At 61.6% G+C, this 15,830-nt stretch overlaps 1 protein-coding gene and 1 long non-coding RNA gene across 4 annotated transcripts; one reads left to right on the top strand and one right to left on the bottom strand.

Annotated features, from left to right (window-relative positions):
* Nucleotides 1-3,383: 3,383 nt before the first annotated feature.
* On the bottom strand, nucleotides 3,384-7,385 carry LOC119516005. The gene is made up of 3 exons (XR_005213180.1): nucleotides 6,020-7,385; nucleotides 4,465-4,684; nucleotides 3,384-4,073 (listed from the first exon to the last, which is right to left on the bottom strand). It is a non-coding gene; the product is annotated as an uncharacterized LOC119516005 (long non-coding RNA).
* LOC119516004 (formin-like protein 5) lies at nucleotides 3,432-6,613 on the top strand. Of its 3 annotated transcripts, XM_037812215.1 has the most exons (6): nucleotides 3,432-3,811; nucleotides 3,911-4,037; nucleotides 4,505-4,583; nucleotides 5,248-5,401; nucleotides 5,626-5,761; nucleotides 6,326-6,613. In XM_037812215.1, the coding sequence occupies exons 3-6, from the start codon at nucleotides 4,510-4,512 to the stop codon at nucleotides 6,409-6,411; spliced, it is 450 nt and encodes a 149-aa protein (XP_037668143.1). In that variant the 5' UTR covers nucleotides 3,432-3,811; nucleotides 3,911-4,037; nucleotides 4,505-4,509; the 3' UTR covers nucleotides 6,412-6,613. The 3 variants fall into 3 exon arrangements, with proteins under 3 accessions (XP_037668143.1, XP_037668142.1, XP_037668141.1); XM_037812214.1 differs by having other exon boundaries at nucleotides 3,432-4,037; XM_037812213.1 differs by lacking the exons at nucleotides 3,432-3,811; nucleotides 3,911-4,037; nucleotides 4,505-4,583; nucleotides 5,248-5,401 and adding an exon at nucleotides 5,097-5,206.
* Nucleotides 7,386-15,830: the final 8,445 nt, after the last annotated feature.

Here is a 15,830-nt window from a genome sequence, read left to right as displayed (position 1 = left end):
GTGGCAGGGCAGGTGCCCAGGATGGGGAGAGCTGGGGAGTGAGGCAGGGCCCAGGCCCCACCCGGCAAGGAGACATTCAGGCTCACGCGCTAAGGCTGCTCTGGGTCCTGATTTATTCTTCTGTCTTCAACCTGCTTTGGATGTGCTCGATCAACTGAGACCTGACATTCTCATCAGGGAGCCTGCCACGAAAACACGGGCTTCAAACCCACCTTCCACGGAAACACAAGGGGCCCCGAGCCGGACTCAGCAGGGCAGGCTCGAGTCAGCAGGTGAGGTCTGAGCCTGCTCTGCTGCTTCATGTCTGAACTCTCTGCCTCCCTTTACTTGCCTGGGAAACGAGAACAGGCCTGGGGGACCGGCTGTCAGCGGCTGTTACCGAGTGCACGGTGCCAACTTTCAGATGGGAAGGGTTTAGCGCCAGTGTACAGGAGGTGCCCAGCAAGGGTGGGCTTTAAAGCTGTGCCAGGCTGGCCAGGATTTGTTCTCTGGGAGAAAAAGCCCCCAGCTAAGTGGCCAGGTCCTCAGCCTGGGACCCACATCCCGTCAGGGGAGAAGTGACCCCCGGCGCTCGTGGCTGCTGTGGCCCCATGCTCACGTTGGGGTCTGGCCTCGGACCGTGCTGTCTGCTTGCCACCACAGGAGGGCAACAGCTGGTGGTCACCAGGCCTGACCCTGCACCAGCCACACAGCAGGACACCAGCGGAAACCCGCTTTCCCTTGCTGCCGGCTGCGTAAGCGCACTATTTGGTTTTCAAGCCCCTGACCTTTTGGCTTAGCCAGCGTAGCGGCTTAAAAAATCATAAATGGCAACTTATCACAAATATTTTGACAAGGCATTTGCTCAAAAACCCCAAGGAAAATGTCACTCAGAAGACCTGTTCTACAAAACTTGGGCAGCAGGTCCTGGCAGGTCCCTGGTGGCCTTGCTAATGGGCCCTTTCCAGATCGTCCTTCCGCCCCAGACGGAAGACCCGGATGGCTCAGCAGCTGGTGCAACGCGCCACGCCGTCAGCCCTTCTCCTCTGACTTCCCCAGATGTGAGCCCTCCCTAAGCCTCTGAGCGCCTTTGAAGGAGGTGTTGGCACGGGCTCCAGAGAGCACCGGGGTGGGCCTGGATGCCCGGCTGACATGCTGATGCCCGACCCTTCGCCAGCTCGCGAAGGCAGAGCTCTGGGGCGGGAGAATTTTGCCAGTGAGCTGCTCCAGGCCTGCTTGAAGTCTTGGGGACCTGGTGTCCCAACCGTGACCCCCCAAATGCTGCTTACTGAGGGGAGCCGCATGTCCCCTTGTGCAGGGGGGCCTGAAGTCTGTCCACGAGGGAGGGCCCGGGTTTCCTGGGCACAGCAGCAGGTGTGGTCAGTGGAGAAGGCGGCAGGCACGGTGCGGAAGGCTCCAGCCCTCTGTGAGTTCCCCGGGTGATGTAGGCAAGGAGGTGTTTTCACTGCAAAAGGTGGTGATTACGTGTGTCCCGGAGGGAAAATCGAGGCCAGGTGAGTCATCCGACAGAAGCTCCCGGGCCTGGGATTCCTTTCTGTTGACTTGCTTTTCCAGGAGCTTCCAAGCTTCCGAGCACAGGAGGGCAGCACCAGCTGGCATCGTTAGGGAGCCACCCCCCACCCAAGAAACAGCTGGCGACTGACAGCCGTGGGAGGGGAGGGGGCGGCCGGGGGAAGAGACGGGCTGTGCTTTACTTTTCTGGCTGCAGGAATTCAGTCCTGGGGGTCCCAGGGGTCGCCGGATCCCCTTCGTCTTGATGTGTGGACCCGGAGTCTTTGAAGGCCCCTCTCACCCCTGGGCCCCGTGCCCGTGTTGGGCAGCTCTCGCCAGCGGAAGGCCTCTGATCGAATTACCCCCAACTTTACACAAACACCTGTGTCAGTTACCTGCCGCCAGGTAACAGAAGACCCCAAAACTTGGTGGCTTCAGACTGCAAGGCTTCCTTATTCCCGGTTTCTGTGGGGGCCTCCACCGCCAGCGGGGGGCTGCGGTCTCCTCGGGTCCAAAGAACTAGACGCCACCGCAGGGCGCAGACGCCCCTGTCCCGGCGAGCGGGTGGAGAAGGAGGGCCTGGGGGTGGGGAGAAGGAGCGGAGATTCATTCAGAGACAGGTAATTTGTGGAGTTCAGCTGGCGAGTTTCCTACCACGACAAGGAAATTGCACACATCCCAGAACGTTCAGCTTTCCAAGGAGGCTTCATAGAAATACAGCAGCACATGTACAAACACGAGTGGTGTGTGCGTGTCGGCCGAGCCCCCGCCTGGCCTGGGCACCGGGCCGTGCTTCCGGCATTTTCGGGAATCTTGGCAGACCCCCGAGGGTGAGCTCGGGCCCGTTGAGCCCCGGCTGTCGCCTTCCGTCCCCTCAGCTTCCCGGACCTCCCTGCGGTCTGGTCACGATCTGGAAGGTGAGCTGTGTTCCCAAGGAAGACCCAGGGGAGGGCGGGCATGGCTGCCTGCGCGTGCATCCGCCGTGCCGGGGGCACACGGGGGCATCGGGCTGGGGCCACGGCAGGGCCGTGTGAGTCGGGGGCACGAGGGGGTGTCGGGGCAGGGTTTCCAGGGGAGTCACCTGCCCCAACAGTGGGCTCCTCGGCTCTCTCCTCTGTTGCATGGAGGGTGTTCTCTCCGTTGCTGAGCCACACAAGTGTCCTGTCGCCAGGGAGGCCCACGGGCTGGCCGCACCCCCTCTCCGGGCCAGCGCAGGAGTTCAGACGGGGCGGCTCAGACGGGGACCGCACGATCCGCCTTTTCCAGAAGGGGCTCGGCTCCAGGCATGGTGCCTCGGCCGTCTTCTGGGCCTGGCAGGGGCGCCGCGCTCAGCCCCTGGAAGCACCCGGACGGTGCTCATCAGCTTCCCAGAGTCTCAGTGGCGCCTGCCCCAGGCCCAAGGGGAGCCACTGACCTTTTGACAGGGCCCACGGGTCCTGCTGGCGTGTGGCAGAGACCGGCCGGGGAGGGTTCCGGTTTCAACAGCAGCGAGTCCCGAGTCGTGGGCACAGTGGACAGTGGGTCGCCCTGGCCCGAGGAGGTGGCGGGTGTGTGGGGGTGGGGGTCCTGTCCCGGGCCCTGGTGCTCCCGTGGGGCTCCGCCACCCTCCTCCCTGCTCTGCCAGGACCCCCGTCCCAGCCCTCTGCCTCCCTCGGACCCTTCACCCCCCATCGTCGTTCCTGGGCCCCTCTGCTCTCCCTCCTCCCACCCCCACCCCCTCCTCTGATCCCCCCCTTCCTCCCCCTCCCCTCCTGCATTCCCCCTCCCAGCCCCCTTCCCTTCTCTCTCCTTCTGTCCCCCTCCTCCCATCCTCCTCCTCCCCCCCACCCTTCCTCTGATCCCCCCTCCTCCCACCTCCTCTCCCCCCCCCACTTCCCCTCCTCCAAGCCCCCTCCTCCCACAACCTGTTCACAACCTGCTGGCTGCCGAGCTGACGGCTCTCCTGAGAGGAGACGTGGGGACTGAGAGCTGCTGCCCTGTGTGCAGCGGGGGTGCGCTCAGCAACTGGGGTGACCGAGGCAAGGTCCACACTCGGGGGCTTCAGACAACAAAACTGTGCATCTTGGGGTTCCGGGGGTCATAGCTGGAAATCGTGGTTTCCCCGGAAGCCTGGGCCAGGCCCTGCAGCTACTGGTGGCCCCGGGTGCTCCTGGGCTTGTGGCCTCCACGGGGACTTCTCCGTGTGTCCGTGTGTCTGTGTGTCCTCTTTTCACAAGGACTCCTGACATCAGACTTGGGGCCCTCGTCCAGCATGAGCGCGTCCCACTTCCATCTGCAAAGGGCCTGTTTCCTGACGAGGCCACCTGAGCCTCCAGGGAAAGTGAATTTGGGGGACACCATTCACCCCAGTACAGCAGCGGTGGGGGGAAATGGGGAAAAAATGATGCAAATGAGCCTCACCCCCCCCCCCATCCTGCAGGCTGAAGACGTAAGTGAGGAGGAGCTTCCTGGCTTTCCACCCCCTCCCTCATTCCCTTCAGGGCTTCCCACCTGCCTGTCCATCTGTCTGTCCGTCCGTCCGTTCCACATTCACTGAGTGCCATCAGGTGACAGCGAGGGCCATGCTCTAGGGGCTCACTGGCCTGTGAAGGATGGAGAGGCGGCTGAATCGAGAGTTTTCAATGGCGATGAGCGTTTTGGAGGGAGGGACAGATGAGGAGAGGGGTGGGGGGTGGGGGTCCTGGCTGGGGGGCAGTCGGGGTGCCTTCCGAGGAGGCGTCCCGTCCACGGAGCCCGAGAAGGAGGGGGCTCAGCCTGGCAGCCTCGAGTGGAGCGGTGACGGAGGCCAGCGGGGAGTGCAGAGGGGCGAGGACAGAGGCCAGCTCCCGGCCCGGGGCAGGGGCAGGGGCAGGGGCAGGGTTTGCGGGCACAGGGGCTGGGCTCCTGGCTGCACTGCCCACCCAGCCCGGCCTGGCCGTGATGCCTCCAGCCTCCGACCCACGGGGGCATCTCACCCCTCACCAAAGCACCCACCCTTCTCCCCACCCTGCGACCTCACGGCGCACATTTCCAGAAGACATGCTGAGTGGAACCACGCGTACAAGTGACGGTGAACAGCACTTCAAGCAGAGAAGGGCCTGGTGTCACCTCAGGTGAGCTGAGCAAATGCAAAACATGAAGACCTGGGCAAAACAGGACGCACGAGGAAAGCTGGTGCCTCGGATGAGGGGCGCCCGTTAGCAGAGCTCATCTCCTAAGGGAAGGAGAAAATCCCATTTGCCACATCCCGTTTCATCACGGCCCAGCCTCCTAGCGGTTCTCCTCGGGTAGCATTTGCCACGGCCTTTGCTCGTGGCTGATCAACACGGAACACGGGGGTGAGGCTTAAAATTTCCTTAAGCTGCACACCGACTTCTCTGGACCACTAGTTTGGAAGTGACGAGTGCCCCCTCCTGCTCAGCCCTCCTGTCACGCCTCCGCCCCCAATGCCCTCCACCTCCTCTCCACACCCACTCCTCACCCGCTCCGTTCCCTGTCGGGCTGGAAGGGCACCCCCCGCATCGCCACCCCCCCAGGGGCATTTTCTCTTTGAGGGCTGCTCTGGGGCGAGAGACAGGCGGTGCCAACGGCGCCTCCAACCCAGCAGCACCAACGGCTCCGCCTGCCCGATGCATGGAGGAAGGCGGCGTTTTGTCTGTTCACTCGGAGACTTGGCGCCTCTCCTGCATTTACCAATTTGCTGTTAAATTTTCCAGGCACGCTGTGAACACACCCGGTGAGTTAGCGCTAAAAGGGTCCCCTTTGGTTAATATTTAGTGTCGAAAGACAAGTCGGAGTCGAGTGTGCAGCGGCAGCACGTCCTTCAGATGCCCGCGGTCCGGCGGCGGCGAGGGGGCACGAGCTTCAGGCTGGCAGGGGCGTTCACAGACAGAAAACGGAACTGGGCTGGACTCCGGGTGATTGGATGCGGGTCTGTCTGTCTTCTGGGGGCAGGTTAGGGCAGGGGACTTGTTTTTTATCCGGTGAAATGTAATGAATGAGGGTCTCGCCTGTCTCTCGGGGTCGGCTGCCGTGGCGGGGACTTCAAATTTCAAAAGCTAAAAAGACGAAACTCGAGAGGGAGCTCAGAGAGGAGGACACGGGTTCTGTGGCTGAGGGGTCCCACGGGCTTTCTCTGTGGAATTTCATCATCAGCCTCTTGTCGTCGTGGGAGGGACCGACGGGGACACCCTTGGACGCTCTGGGACACGAGCTCCTGCCAGCCTGGCACAGGCCCGGCCCCCGCAGATCCCGGCGCTGCAGGCCGGGAGGCCCCTCCACCTGAGCCTGGGTAAGGAGGGGAGGGGCCCTTACCCCCTCCTGCCCACCCACAGCCCCCTCCCTGGCATTTAGAATATTATTCCCTCCTCTGCCAGGGACAGGGCTGTTTTCATAAAGATGATCTCTGACATTTCTGACATTTGTCCAGCGATCCGGAGTGCGCACCCCTTCATGTAACCAGGGGTTCTAGGTGCTTAGAAATATTTCAATAGGAAGAAAAGTCTCTGGGCCTTTGTAGGCCCCCCCCCCCCCGCTTTGTCCTTCTTACCTGGCGGCCGTAATGGCCTGTTCAAGCTGCTTCCATTAACAGCTTGGAGCTGACACTGTGGGTGACAAAGCCCAGAGTCGGCAGGGGCCAGGGGCTGGTGGTGCGTCCAGCTGGCCTGGCCGGCTCAGGGGGCCTCAGAGACAGCAGAGGGTCCATGGGAGGGGCAGCTGGGCCAGCCAGCCTTGGAGGGGAGCCAGGGCTCGCTGTCCGGGGCTCGGCCAACACGGGGGGCACAGTGCGCTGCAGGCCCACCTCATCCCCCAGAGCTGGCAGCCTGGGACAGACTTGGCTCCTTCTCCAACGCAGAGGAAAGCAGAGAGGACACAGCTGGCCCCCTCGCATCCACCCTGCCCTTCACCCTGAATCTCAGCTGCAGCCGGGGACCCAGCTAAGGGCTCGGCCTCCCAGCCCCCTTGCAGCTGGGCAGCCACGGGACCAAGTCCCAGGAGGCGAGAGGAGGGGGCTGAGCCCAAGTCCTCTTCTGGCCTCTCACCGGCTGGAATGTGCTCCAGATGACAGGACAGCAGAGGACCCCCCAGGGAGGAGACGGAGGGAGCCGGGTCCCTGCTGATGGGCCGCCTGCCCCCGGGATCATTCAGGGGTGAAATAGGGGTCTCCGATGCCCAGGGACATCACTGGAGGCCCGGGGCCAGCCGCAGCTGCACCTCTGGACTTTCTGAGCCTTTTATTCCCTTGAGCCGGGTTGAGTTGGGTTTTTGCCACTCGCTCCCAAGGGTCCCACCATCATCGTCTGTGAGCACACAGCCTGCCACCCTCATGTCTTCCCCTCCTGCCGTTTCCGGTTCTGAGCTCGGCTGCAGGCCCAGGACGGAGGTGCCTTCTGCCGGGAGAGGCTGAATGGCTGGAGCCGCTTCTGGGGCTACCTGAGGGGCTTCGGCCAGGGGGCCCCTCCTGGCTCCCACCCCCATTTAAAGACACCCTGGGGTCTCTTGCTAGGCACAGGCTCCTTCCCATGGAGCCTCTGCCCTGGCTGGGCCCACCCTGGCTTCTCCGGAATGTGCCTTGTAAACTCCCCTCCAGCCCAGGGGTGTCTCAGATGACTTGTCTGGGGCCAGAAGACAAACGGGGTGGTCCACTCGTTTCTCGTTTTCTTTAGAGAATGAACTGTTGAGTAGAACCTGCATAGTTGAGCATAGAACTTTCCATAAAAATAGCACGCACTTTCTAGATAATGAAATGAGGCATGGCTCCTGTACAGCGGGATGTGCTCCTGCTCCCTTGCGCCCTGATTTCTTGGGGTTCTGACTCCCGCCCTCCCACAGGCAGGTGGGGGTGGGGCTGGCCACGCCGCTGGGGTGCAAGTGTGAAGGTGGTTTTCCCTTAGATTCCTCCATGCTGCCCTCACCGTTCCCCATAATGCAGCCCCCCTAAACCAGGCACCTGCCCCCCTAAACCAGATGCCTGCCCCCCTACCCCGCCAGCCCAACCCCCTGAGCTGGCTGCGTGAGGAGGCCCCCGGTAGGTCTTACGTGCTGGCACCGGACCCTGGCTCGGCAGGCCGGCAATTGAGGCGGCAGGTGTGCGAGTCCAGTGGATGTCATCTCTACCGTGCAGAAATGTTCTTTGTGATTTATCTGTCTAAATACAGCCTGAACGCCACGGGAACCTATCAGAAACGTTCTGTTTTCTTCAACCAATGCCTTTCACCCTGTAGTTCGGGGTCCCCAGGACACCCCTGGGTTTGATGGTTCCTGGCAGGGCTCACGGAACCCAGAAACGATGCTCCGCTCACAGCCACGGCGCGTTCCGGCAGAGGGACACGAAGAGGGGCCTGGGGCCGGGCCCGGGAGAGCTCCGGGACAAGCTTCCGGCTGTCGTCTCCGGTGGAGTCGGGGGTGGCTAGTTCTCCCGGCTGCGGTGTGGGAGGGCGGGCGGGGGGGCAGTGCCAACCAGGCAGCTCCCCAAGCCTAGGTGCCCGGGGCCTTTACCGGGAACACGGCTGACCACCCCCGCGGCTGACCCCGGCCCCCACCCCATCCAGAGGCCAAGTTGTACCACGGGGCCCAGCACCCACCACGATGCGCCATTAGGCTGCGTGGCCCAGGCCCCGGCTCACTCTTCAGGCAGGACGTCCAGGGCCTAGGGGCCCCAGGCCTGGGCTAGGTCTGCTGTACCCTCTTCCCCTCCACGGCTTTCAGGCCCACCGGGAGCAGCCGGCTGCTTTCGGGATCGAGTTCGGTCTGGGCTGCTTGGAAACTTCATTTCCCACCGGTCCCGCTGGGTGGGGGCAACACGGAGCAGCTGCACAGGCTCACCGTGTGAGGGGGCCCGGCTCATCCCAGAAGCGCCGGAACCAGAGCTTTCGCTGACAGGCGGGCGTTGAGGCTGGGGGTGAGGTCTTAGAGTGTTATTGGAAAAAGTCTCTCAACACGTGACCTTTGGCAAACGAGGCCGTGGGTGCGTGGCTTCCTGGGGTCTCCCCATCTGGGTGGGGGCTTCACCTCCAGCCACGCCTGTGACCAGCTGAGAGCCCCGTGAGCCGCTGTGTTTCCACGGCTGGAGGATGCAGCTGGGCTGGGAGCGGCGTCTGTCCCCAGGCCGGCTCTGACCCCAGACCTCCCCGCACCCCTCCCACTTGCATCCGCGACGTGGCCTCCCCCAGCCGGGTGGGCCCTCGACAGTGCCCGGGAGGCAGCTGGTGTGGGCAGCGAGGGCACCCGCTTGCTCCGCTACGTCCCAGCTCCCAGTGCTGGGCTCAGTTCCAGCTCTGTCCAACGGGGAGTGCCACGCTCACTTTGCTACGTGTAAATCAGGTCATTCCTGTCTGTAGAATGGCCTTACAGAGCAGAAGTCAAATGTGTGGCTGCTGGGCAAGTAAACCTGCAGTTTAATGAAGCCTCCGGAACTTTGACACGGAGACAAATGTGTTCCTTCAAAGTGGATCTCTTGTGTGGCCACGTACTTGTTTCTCTGGTTTGCTGTTGGTCCAAATGGGCCCGGATGCCCCTCGGGAATGACTTACAAAGGCAGAACAGGAAATCCTGTTTCCGGACCTCGCACACCTGCAGAGCCCTCGTGGCTGCCATCTGCTGGTGCCGCCTCTGCGCTGGGACCGGCCCGGCAGGGCTGAGCTGTGCCCTCCTGGGGAGGGGCTGGTGGTGCTGCCACATGTCACTCTTTGGTCTCCGGGAATAATGAGCCGTCGCGAGAGACCCTCGGCTGATTCCCAGGTGAGCACCCACCACCCCACCTGGCCTTCCCGGAGGTGAGAGGTGGGCAGTGGTGGGTGGGAGCCCAGCCCCAGCAGCCCCGAAGCCTTAGAACCCGCTGAGTATGGAGGAAGCAGTCGGCTGTGGACCCAGGCTCCGGGGGGCCCGGCCTGCCCCCGCCCGGCCTGCCGTGTTCCGTCTCCTGCGGAGAGCTGCTTGTCCCCCGGACCGAATGACCACAGGCACAGGGGCTGAAACAGCCGAGGGTCGTGTTCCCACGTGTGCGGGCCACAGTCCGGCGGCTCAGCCTGTCCTCTGCTCTGGTCTCCCGGCTCCAGGAGGGCCTCGGGCTCCCCCGCTGCAGGCAGGTCTGGGTCCTGCACCAGGTCCCTGCCCCATGGGATCCTCCCCAGCTTCACACCCCCCCACCACATCTCAGGGTCCTCCACATCTCAGGCCCCCACACCTCAGGGACCCCCACATCTCAGGCCCCCACATCTCAGGTCTCCACATCTCAGGGACCCCCACATCTCAGGCCCCTACATCTCAGGCTCCCACACCTCAGGGACCCCCACATCTCAGGCCCCCACATCTCAGGGACAGCAACAGTGGCCCGTGGCCCTGCCATGCCTCGAGTCTCTCCGGCCCCTCCGACCCTGTCCCTGCTGCCTCCAGCTGAGCGAGGTCCTTGCTGTTTAGGCTTCTGCAGTGATGGGGCCACTCGGATAATCAGGACAAGCTCCCTAATCACCTCTGCCAAGCCCCCTGGGCCAGGTCACGGCACATCATCACCAGACCCAGGGGTCAGGCCGGGAACACCCGGGGCACCCTTGGCTCCAGGGTGCTGGGGGTCTGAAGCCAAGGCCTCTGGGGATGGTCCTGGGGCCGCCTCTGCCCCGAAGGCCCAGCTGGCAGTGTGTGGGGTCTGCACCCCCAGGGCAGACTGTCTGACAGCCATGCCAGGAAGGTGCAGAAGCTTCCCAAGGTGGGACAACCTTGGAGCTGCCGTCTCCGCTCCAGGGCCCCGCGGCCTCGCCGAGGCAGGATGCCACGCAGAACCCTCCCCTTCACCAGCCACTGGCACTGGGTCCTTGGCTCAGGGGCTGCTCAGCGGCTTACACAGAGGACAGGGGTCGGGGGTGACAGTGGGATGAGGACAACGTGTCTGAATCAAACAGCAGAGGAGCACAAAGACTTGGAGGGGCCCTTGGCAGAGACAGAGCCAAATGCAGACTGACAGTCACTCGCTCTCGGGGGTCAGTGGGGGCGCTCAGAGGCCAAGGCGACCATGGAGCTTCTCCGGTCCCGCCCCTGCTGGCCGGCCCTTGAGTGGGGCTCTGCGGACACCTCCGTCCCCAGCCACCTGGCCACCGGGAGGACAGGGCGGCGGGAGGAGTGGGGGTGGGGAGGGGCCGCCAGACCCCGCTTCTCGTTTGCATGATTCGGAGGGACAGCACGTGGCACGCAGGGGATGGCCAGCTGCTCGTTTTCTCTGCAGAACACATTTTCAGCACACTGCTATGGCGCGCAATCTGGTTTTTAAAAATATCTTCATTGGGGAAAAAAGGAGCATCGTCATGCCAAAAAATATGTGTTCTAGTATAAATGAGCAGTTAAAATATAATCACATTATGCCACTTTACAAATGAACAGAATTTGCTGGAATCACACACCTTCCCTCGCTCCCTCATGTATATACATGAGCTGCAGGCGCACACCATTACCGATAGTAACGGGGTTGTCGCCGACTGTAGCCCGGTTGTTCTGAGCTCTTTTCATGCCATCTCCTCTCTTTCCCCTCCCTCGCTTTCCGCCTCCACACACACACAGCCGTACATCGATATTAAATATGTACACAGATAATGGGTGTAATGACTGAGAGAGATGACGCGTTACTTTATTTTTCTTAAAAAAAAAGAGGGGGCGGGGCTGAGGCTGCCGATGTCAACAAATGAGCAGCTTTGCGGTCTACCTCCGTCTCAGCCCTTGAACCTCTATAACCTTCCCTCAAATGTCACTCTGTTTAACAAGCATTTCCCTCTGGAGGGGGACTTTGTTGCTCATTTGGTCATCTCCACAGCAGGCTGGCAGCGCTGTCTGCTGCAGACAGCTGGCACTCAGGCCCCGAGGAAGTGACTCCTGGCTGTGTTGCTTGTCCAGACCTGCTGCACCTGGCCCCAGCCCTGCCCCTCTGCCCGGTGCTGAGCTGGTTCCAGGTGACTGTGGGGGGCAGAGTTGGGAGGGGGAAGGGGCTCAGCACTTGCACACAATTGCTCTCACCCCTGGATCCCACTGTGCCTGAAGCCTGATCCCCTTTCCTTGAGCTGGTCTGAAGCTTCCGTCACCTACAGTCACAAGCAGTGGCCTTGAGCACCTGAGCCTGAGTGGACAAGGCCAGCATGGGGCCCTCCAGACGTCACTGAGGCATCCTACATCCTTTATCCGGCACGGAGGGCTGCGGGGGTGGGGGACAGAGAAGCAACTGGGAACGGGTCCCTGGCTTCATTTCTTGTAACCAACTGGAAAACGATAACAATCACACATGGATGGTTTCTCATCTTCTCTGGAAATTTCAAGGCTTGGTAATGATCATGTCCGTCTCCAGGACGATTTAGTCTGCTGGGAACAAGCAGGCATCATTTGCTTCTTCCTGTGAAAGCTAATGAGCTTTGTGACAGCAAGCCGCTGCCTCTGATTTATTTGCCCACACAGCCAAGTTACTTAAAAATGTATTTCAATACTGCTACTTTCAGAATATCCCAGAACCTGTGTCCTGCGTGTCTCCTCTCGGCACATCCCCCAATAGCCCTGGGTTGGTCCTTCCCCCGAGTCTGCCGTCCGTGGGAGCCGCTTTCACTCGCCAGCGCCCCCTCCCACCTGCCCTCGTGCCTGCTGGCCCAAAGACCCCCCAGGGGGCCGCTTGGAAGTGGGGGTGCTGCGGGCTCTGCGGGGGCTCTGCTCTGAAATAAGCACCGTGGGAACTACCCAGACGTGGACATTTTGCTTCATTCCTAACCTGTCAACGGATCAGAGAGGGATTTTTGACTTTGTCACGTAATATTTAAACAGCTCACTTGGAGAAGACGCCGATTCGGTGTGCGGTGAAACAGGACTGGCCGGGAGTGGGCAGGTTTTGGAGCTGGAGCTGCACGGGCCTCACCGCACCATCTTGCTCTCCATATATACTCAAAAATTTCCGCAACAAAGTTAGCAAAAAACGTCTGGGTTAAAATAAAAATGTGTTTATTGGATCACAGTTGTCTGCCCTGAAGAGGATAAACTGTTAGGGCGCTGGCGTGGAAGTCGCAGGAAGTTTCCTCTTCATTAATAAAAAGCGACTCTCGGAGTTGGTCTGTGCAGCGTCTGGCTGCCGAGGGCGAGTAACTTCCTCTCCGTCTCTCTCACTGTGCAGTGAAACGTGCCTCTGAAGGCACCGCAGGGAGCAGCCGTGCCGGCCCCGTCCTGCTTCTGTGAGTTTAGGGGCGTGGAGAGGGACTTGCGCTGGGGGCTCACCTTCCCTGGGCAGGCGGGGGAGACCGCCTGGAGGGGCTCCATGCCTGGCTCTCCCCTGGCTCGGCAGCCTTGCGCAGGCCACAGCAGCTCTTGTGCCTCAGTTTCCTCCCCTGGAAAATGGGTTACGATGCTGGCCGCTGCCTCCCTGGGCTTTCGAGGGGATTGATGGGGCCGCAGCTCTCAGGAAGCTGCGTCTTCCTGTGGGTTCCCCGGAAACAAGGCAGCAGGTGCAAGCAGTTCACAGGGAGGACCCAGGAAGTGCAGGAGGGGGCACAGGGAGGTGAGGAGCGAGTCGAGAGGTCACCCCTGAGGGAGCTGGGGGCTTGCACCCAAGTCCTGCCGGTCAGCTGGGGGCTGCCTGGGGTGGGGGCACTGACCCCCGAGCTCGGCAGGCCAGGTGGGTGCTGAGGCCGGGTCGGCCAAGGGCAGAGGAACGCAGGTGCTGGCCGGAGAGGGTCAGCCGGGCACGGAGGGTGAGGGCCCCGGGGCTCCTGCCGGGCAGGAGGGATCTGGGGTGAGCGCCGCCCGGCAGGCCCACTGCCGGGACCCCCACCGCCTCCTCGCAGGCTCCCAAGCCCTCGGCCTGAGTGGCTGACCCCAGGGCCCACTCCTCTGCCTAGCATGGACAGAGTTGGTGGGCACAGCCTTGGGGTGCCGACAGGGCACCCCTCATTCAAAACACAGCAGAGTAGAAGAACTAGGCCCATCCAATGAAGAGCGGCAGGGAAGGGCTGCGTCTGGTTGGGGTTGACCCGGGTCCGGTTGGGGTTGGGTCTGGGTGTGGTTGGGGTTGACCCGGGTCCAGTTGGGGTTGGGTCTGGGTCCGGTTGGGGTCGACCCAGGTCCGGTTGGGGTTGGCCTGGTGTTTGGCTGGACACTGGCCTGGGTCCTGGGTCATTGACTCCGCTATGTCTCTCAGGGTGGAGATTGGCTTCTGGGGCATCCTGGCACCCGATACCCATCAGGGGGTCTTCAAAGGTTTGTGGGGGCCCCACAGGAGCAGGGAGAAAGTGCTGGTGGAAGTGGGGTCCCTCAAGTGTGTCAGGCAGGGGCCCCCTGGGCCTTCTCCCCTCCCCTGCCACACCCCTATGGAGTCCTGTGGGGGCTGAAAGGGTTAGAGAACACGGGCTTGGCCTGGTTCTGGTGAGGTCCGGGCTCTGCTCATTTACGGAAGAGGATCCAGAGCCCCCCAGACTCCCCCTGGCTCGGCGGACACGCTGCATCCTTCCCTCAGAATGCTAGTTTTTAAAGAGGCAAGTCACAAAAGTTTTAATGGAGAATTGACTCAGTTGTAATGAGCTTTTATGATGAATCTGTTTCCAAAATTCTGTACAGATGTGTTTTCATGCTGAGGTTTGTGCTAATTTGGCTCATGTTAAGGAATTAAGGGTTTCTCAGCCAGTGATAGCCCCTCTGCCCCCAGCCTGGCGGCCCCAGCCTCCCGGAGGTCACTTCTGCCACTGGGCACCTCTGCCCGGAGCCCCAGGGCTTTCCCGGCAGCCTCGGCCCCTCTGGATAGCAGTTCTGGCAACTGGGTGTGCGTTTCTGCCTTCCCGGGCCTGCGCCTCACTGAGCAGACCAGGAATGGCTTTCTGGACAGAGCCGAGGCTGGCTGGCCAGGAGAAGGGGCTCACTGGGGAAGGAGCCGTGGCCACCCGGGCAGCCTGTGCCTGAGGTCCGGGGTGCGCCTTCCTCCTCCGCTGGGAGCTGCCTTGCACCAGTCAGAGGGTGCTGGCCTTCCCGGATGGTGAATTTTGCCTTCAAAGCCTGAAGCCGGGCTCAGCTCTCCCCAGGGAAGCCTCAGGGTCCAGCGAGAGCAGACAGAAAACAGAGGTGAGTGTGCCCTGTGGGTGGGTCTGAGCTCAGGCAGGGCACGCGGGGCTCAGGGTGCACAGATAACCCCTGAGACACACTGGGTGTGGGGAGGAGCCACCCCCAAAGGGACATCAAGGTGGGGACACTGAGAAGACCCCTGGGCAGGGCTCCTTGGTGGGGTCCTCCAGTGGGGGCCTGCCGTGCGCCTGCACCCCCCCTCTGGGGTCTGCCCGTCTCTGCCGCTCAGTGGACGGCCAGCTTCCAGGGCGTGTGTCAGGGTGTGTGTGTGCACGTGTGTGTGTGTGTGTGTGTGCATGTGTGTGTGTTGTGTGAGCACATGTCTGTGTGAGGGTGAGTGTGTCCCCAGGAGTGCTCTGTCTGTTCCACCAATATTTCTGTCGCGGGCCGGCGCCCTGGGTTTCCCAAGAGGACATGTCCGGACAGCAGTGCAGTCGACCACGGATCAGATCATGTCAGACACTGGGGGGCGGTCAGAACAGGCCGGCGTCCCCTGGCCCTGCGTCACTTCTGTTACGTGCATTTTGAGTCAAATGTGGGGAGCAGGGCAAACCCCCATCTCCTTAGCCCCCAGGGCTGGTAAAGGTCTATTCCTGCACTGTGGACCCCGCAGGAGTGAGGCATGCCTGTCTCTGCCTCATGGGGTCCACGTGCCAGTGGGAGACGGATGGTAAATGCACCAACAAATAAATAAACGGGGCGTTTCCAAAGCTGTGGAGCACCTGGAGGCAAGAAGGCAGATGGCAGCAGGGCTGAGGGGAGTGGGCAGGGGGGAGCCTGAGAGCAGAGCTGATTATATTCTAACTGCTCCTTGATAATCATTGTGAACTCTGAACCTCTATCCCTTCCCCACACCATCCAACTCTGCCCTCGGTAAATCACTGACATACTAATTCAGACTAAAGGGCAAATGATTGCTAAAGCTTAATATATCCTCTTCTTTCTACCTTATAAAAAAGGATTTAAAATAAAAGAGAGAGAGAAAGGAGAAGAGGAAACCCTGACTCCTGAATGGTGGGCTACCTGGTGGGGAAGGGACGGCAGGGCCAGGGGCCAGCAGGGGTTCAGGAGCGGTGTGCTCAGGCAGCGGTCTGTCCCCACTTACCCCCGCAGCTGGTCAAACGCGCTGATGCCTTCCGCCTCCGTGCCCGCCTCCGCCACTTGGTGGAGCCGAGTTTTTCATTCCGGAGCTTTAGAGCATGACATTCACTCACAACCGGGACGTTCGAGCTGTTTTGTCCCCAATAAACGGAGGGAAGTGCCTGCGGTGCGAGCTGAGAGGGCGAGAGAGGCTG

This window comes from Choloepus didactylus, chromosome 19 (assembly GCF_015220235.1).
Source record: "Choloepus didactylus isolate mChoDid1 chromosome 19, mChoDid1.pri, whole genome shotgun sequence".
In the NCBI taxonomy this organism is placed as follows: Eukaryota; Metazoa; Chordata; class Mammalia; order Pilosa; family Megalonychidae; genus Choloepus; species Choloepus didactylus.
This window is presented reverse-complemented; position numbering and strand designations above follow the sequence as displayed.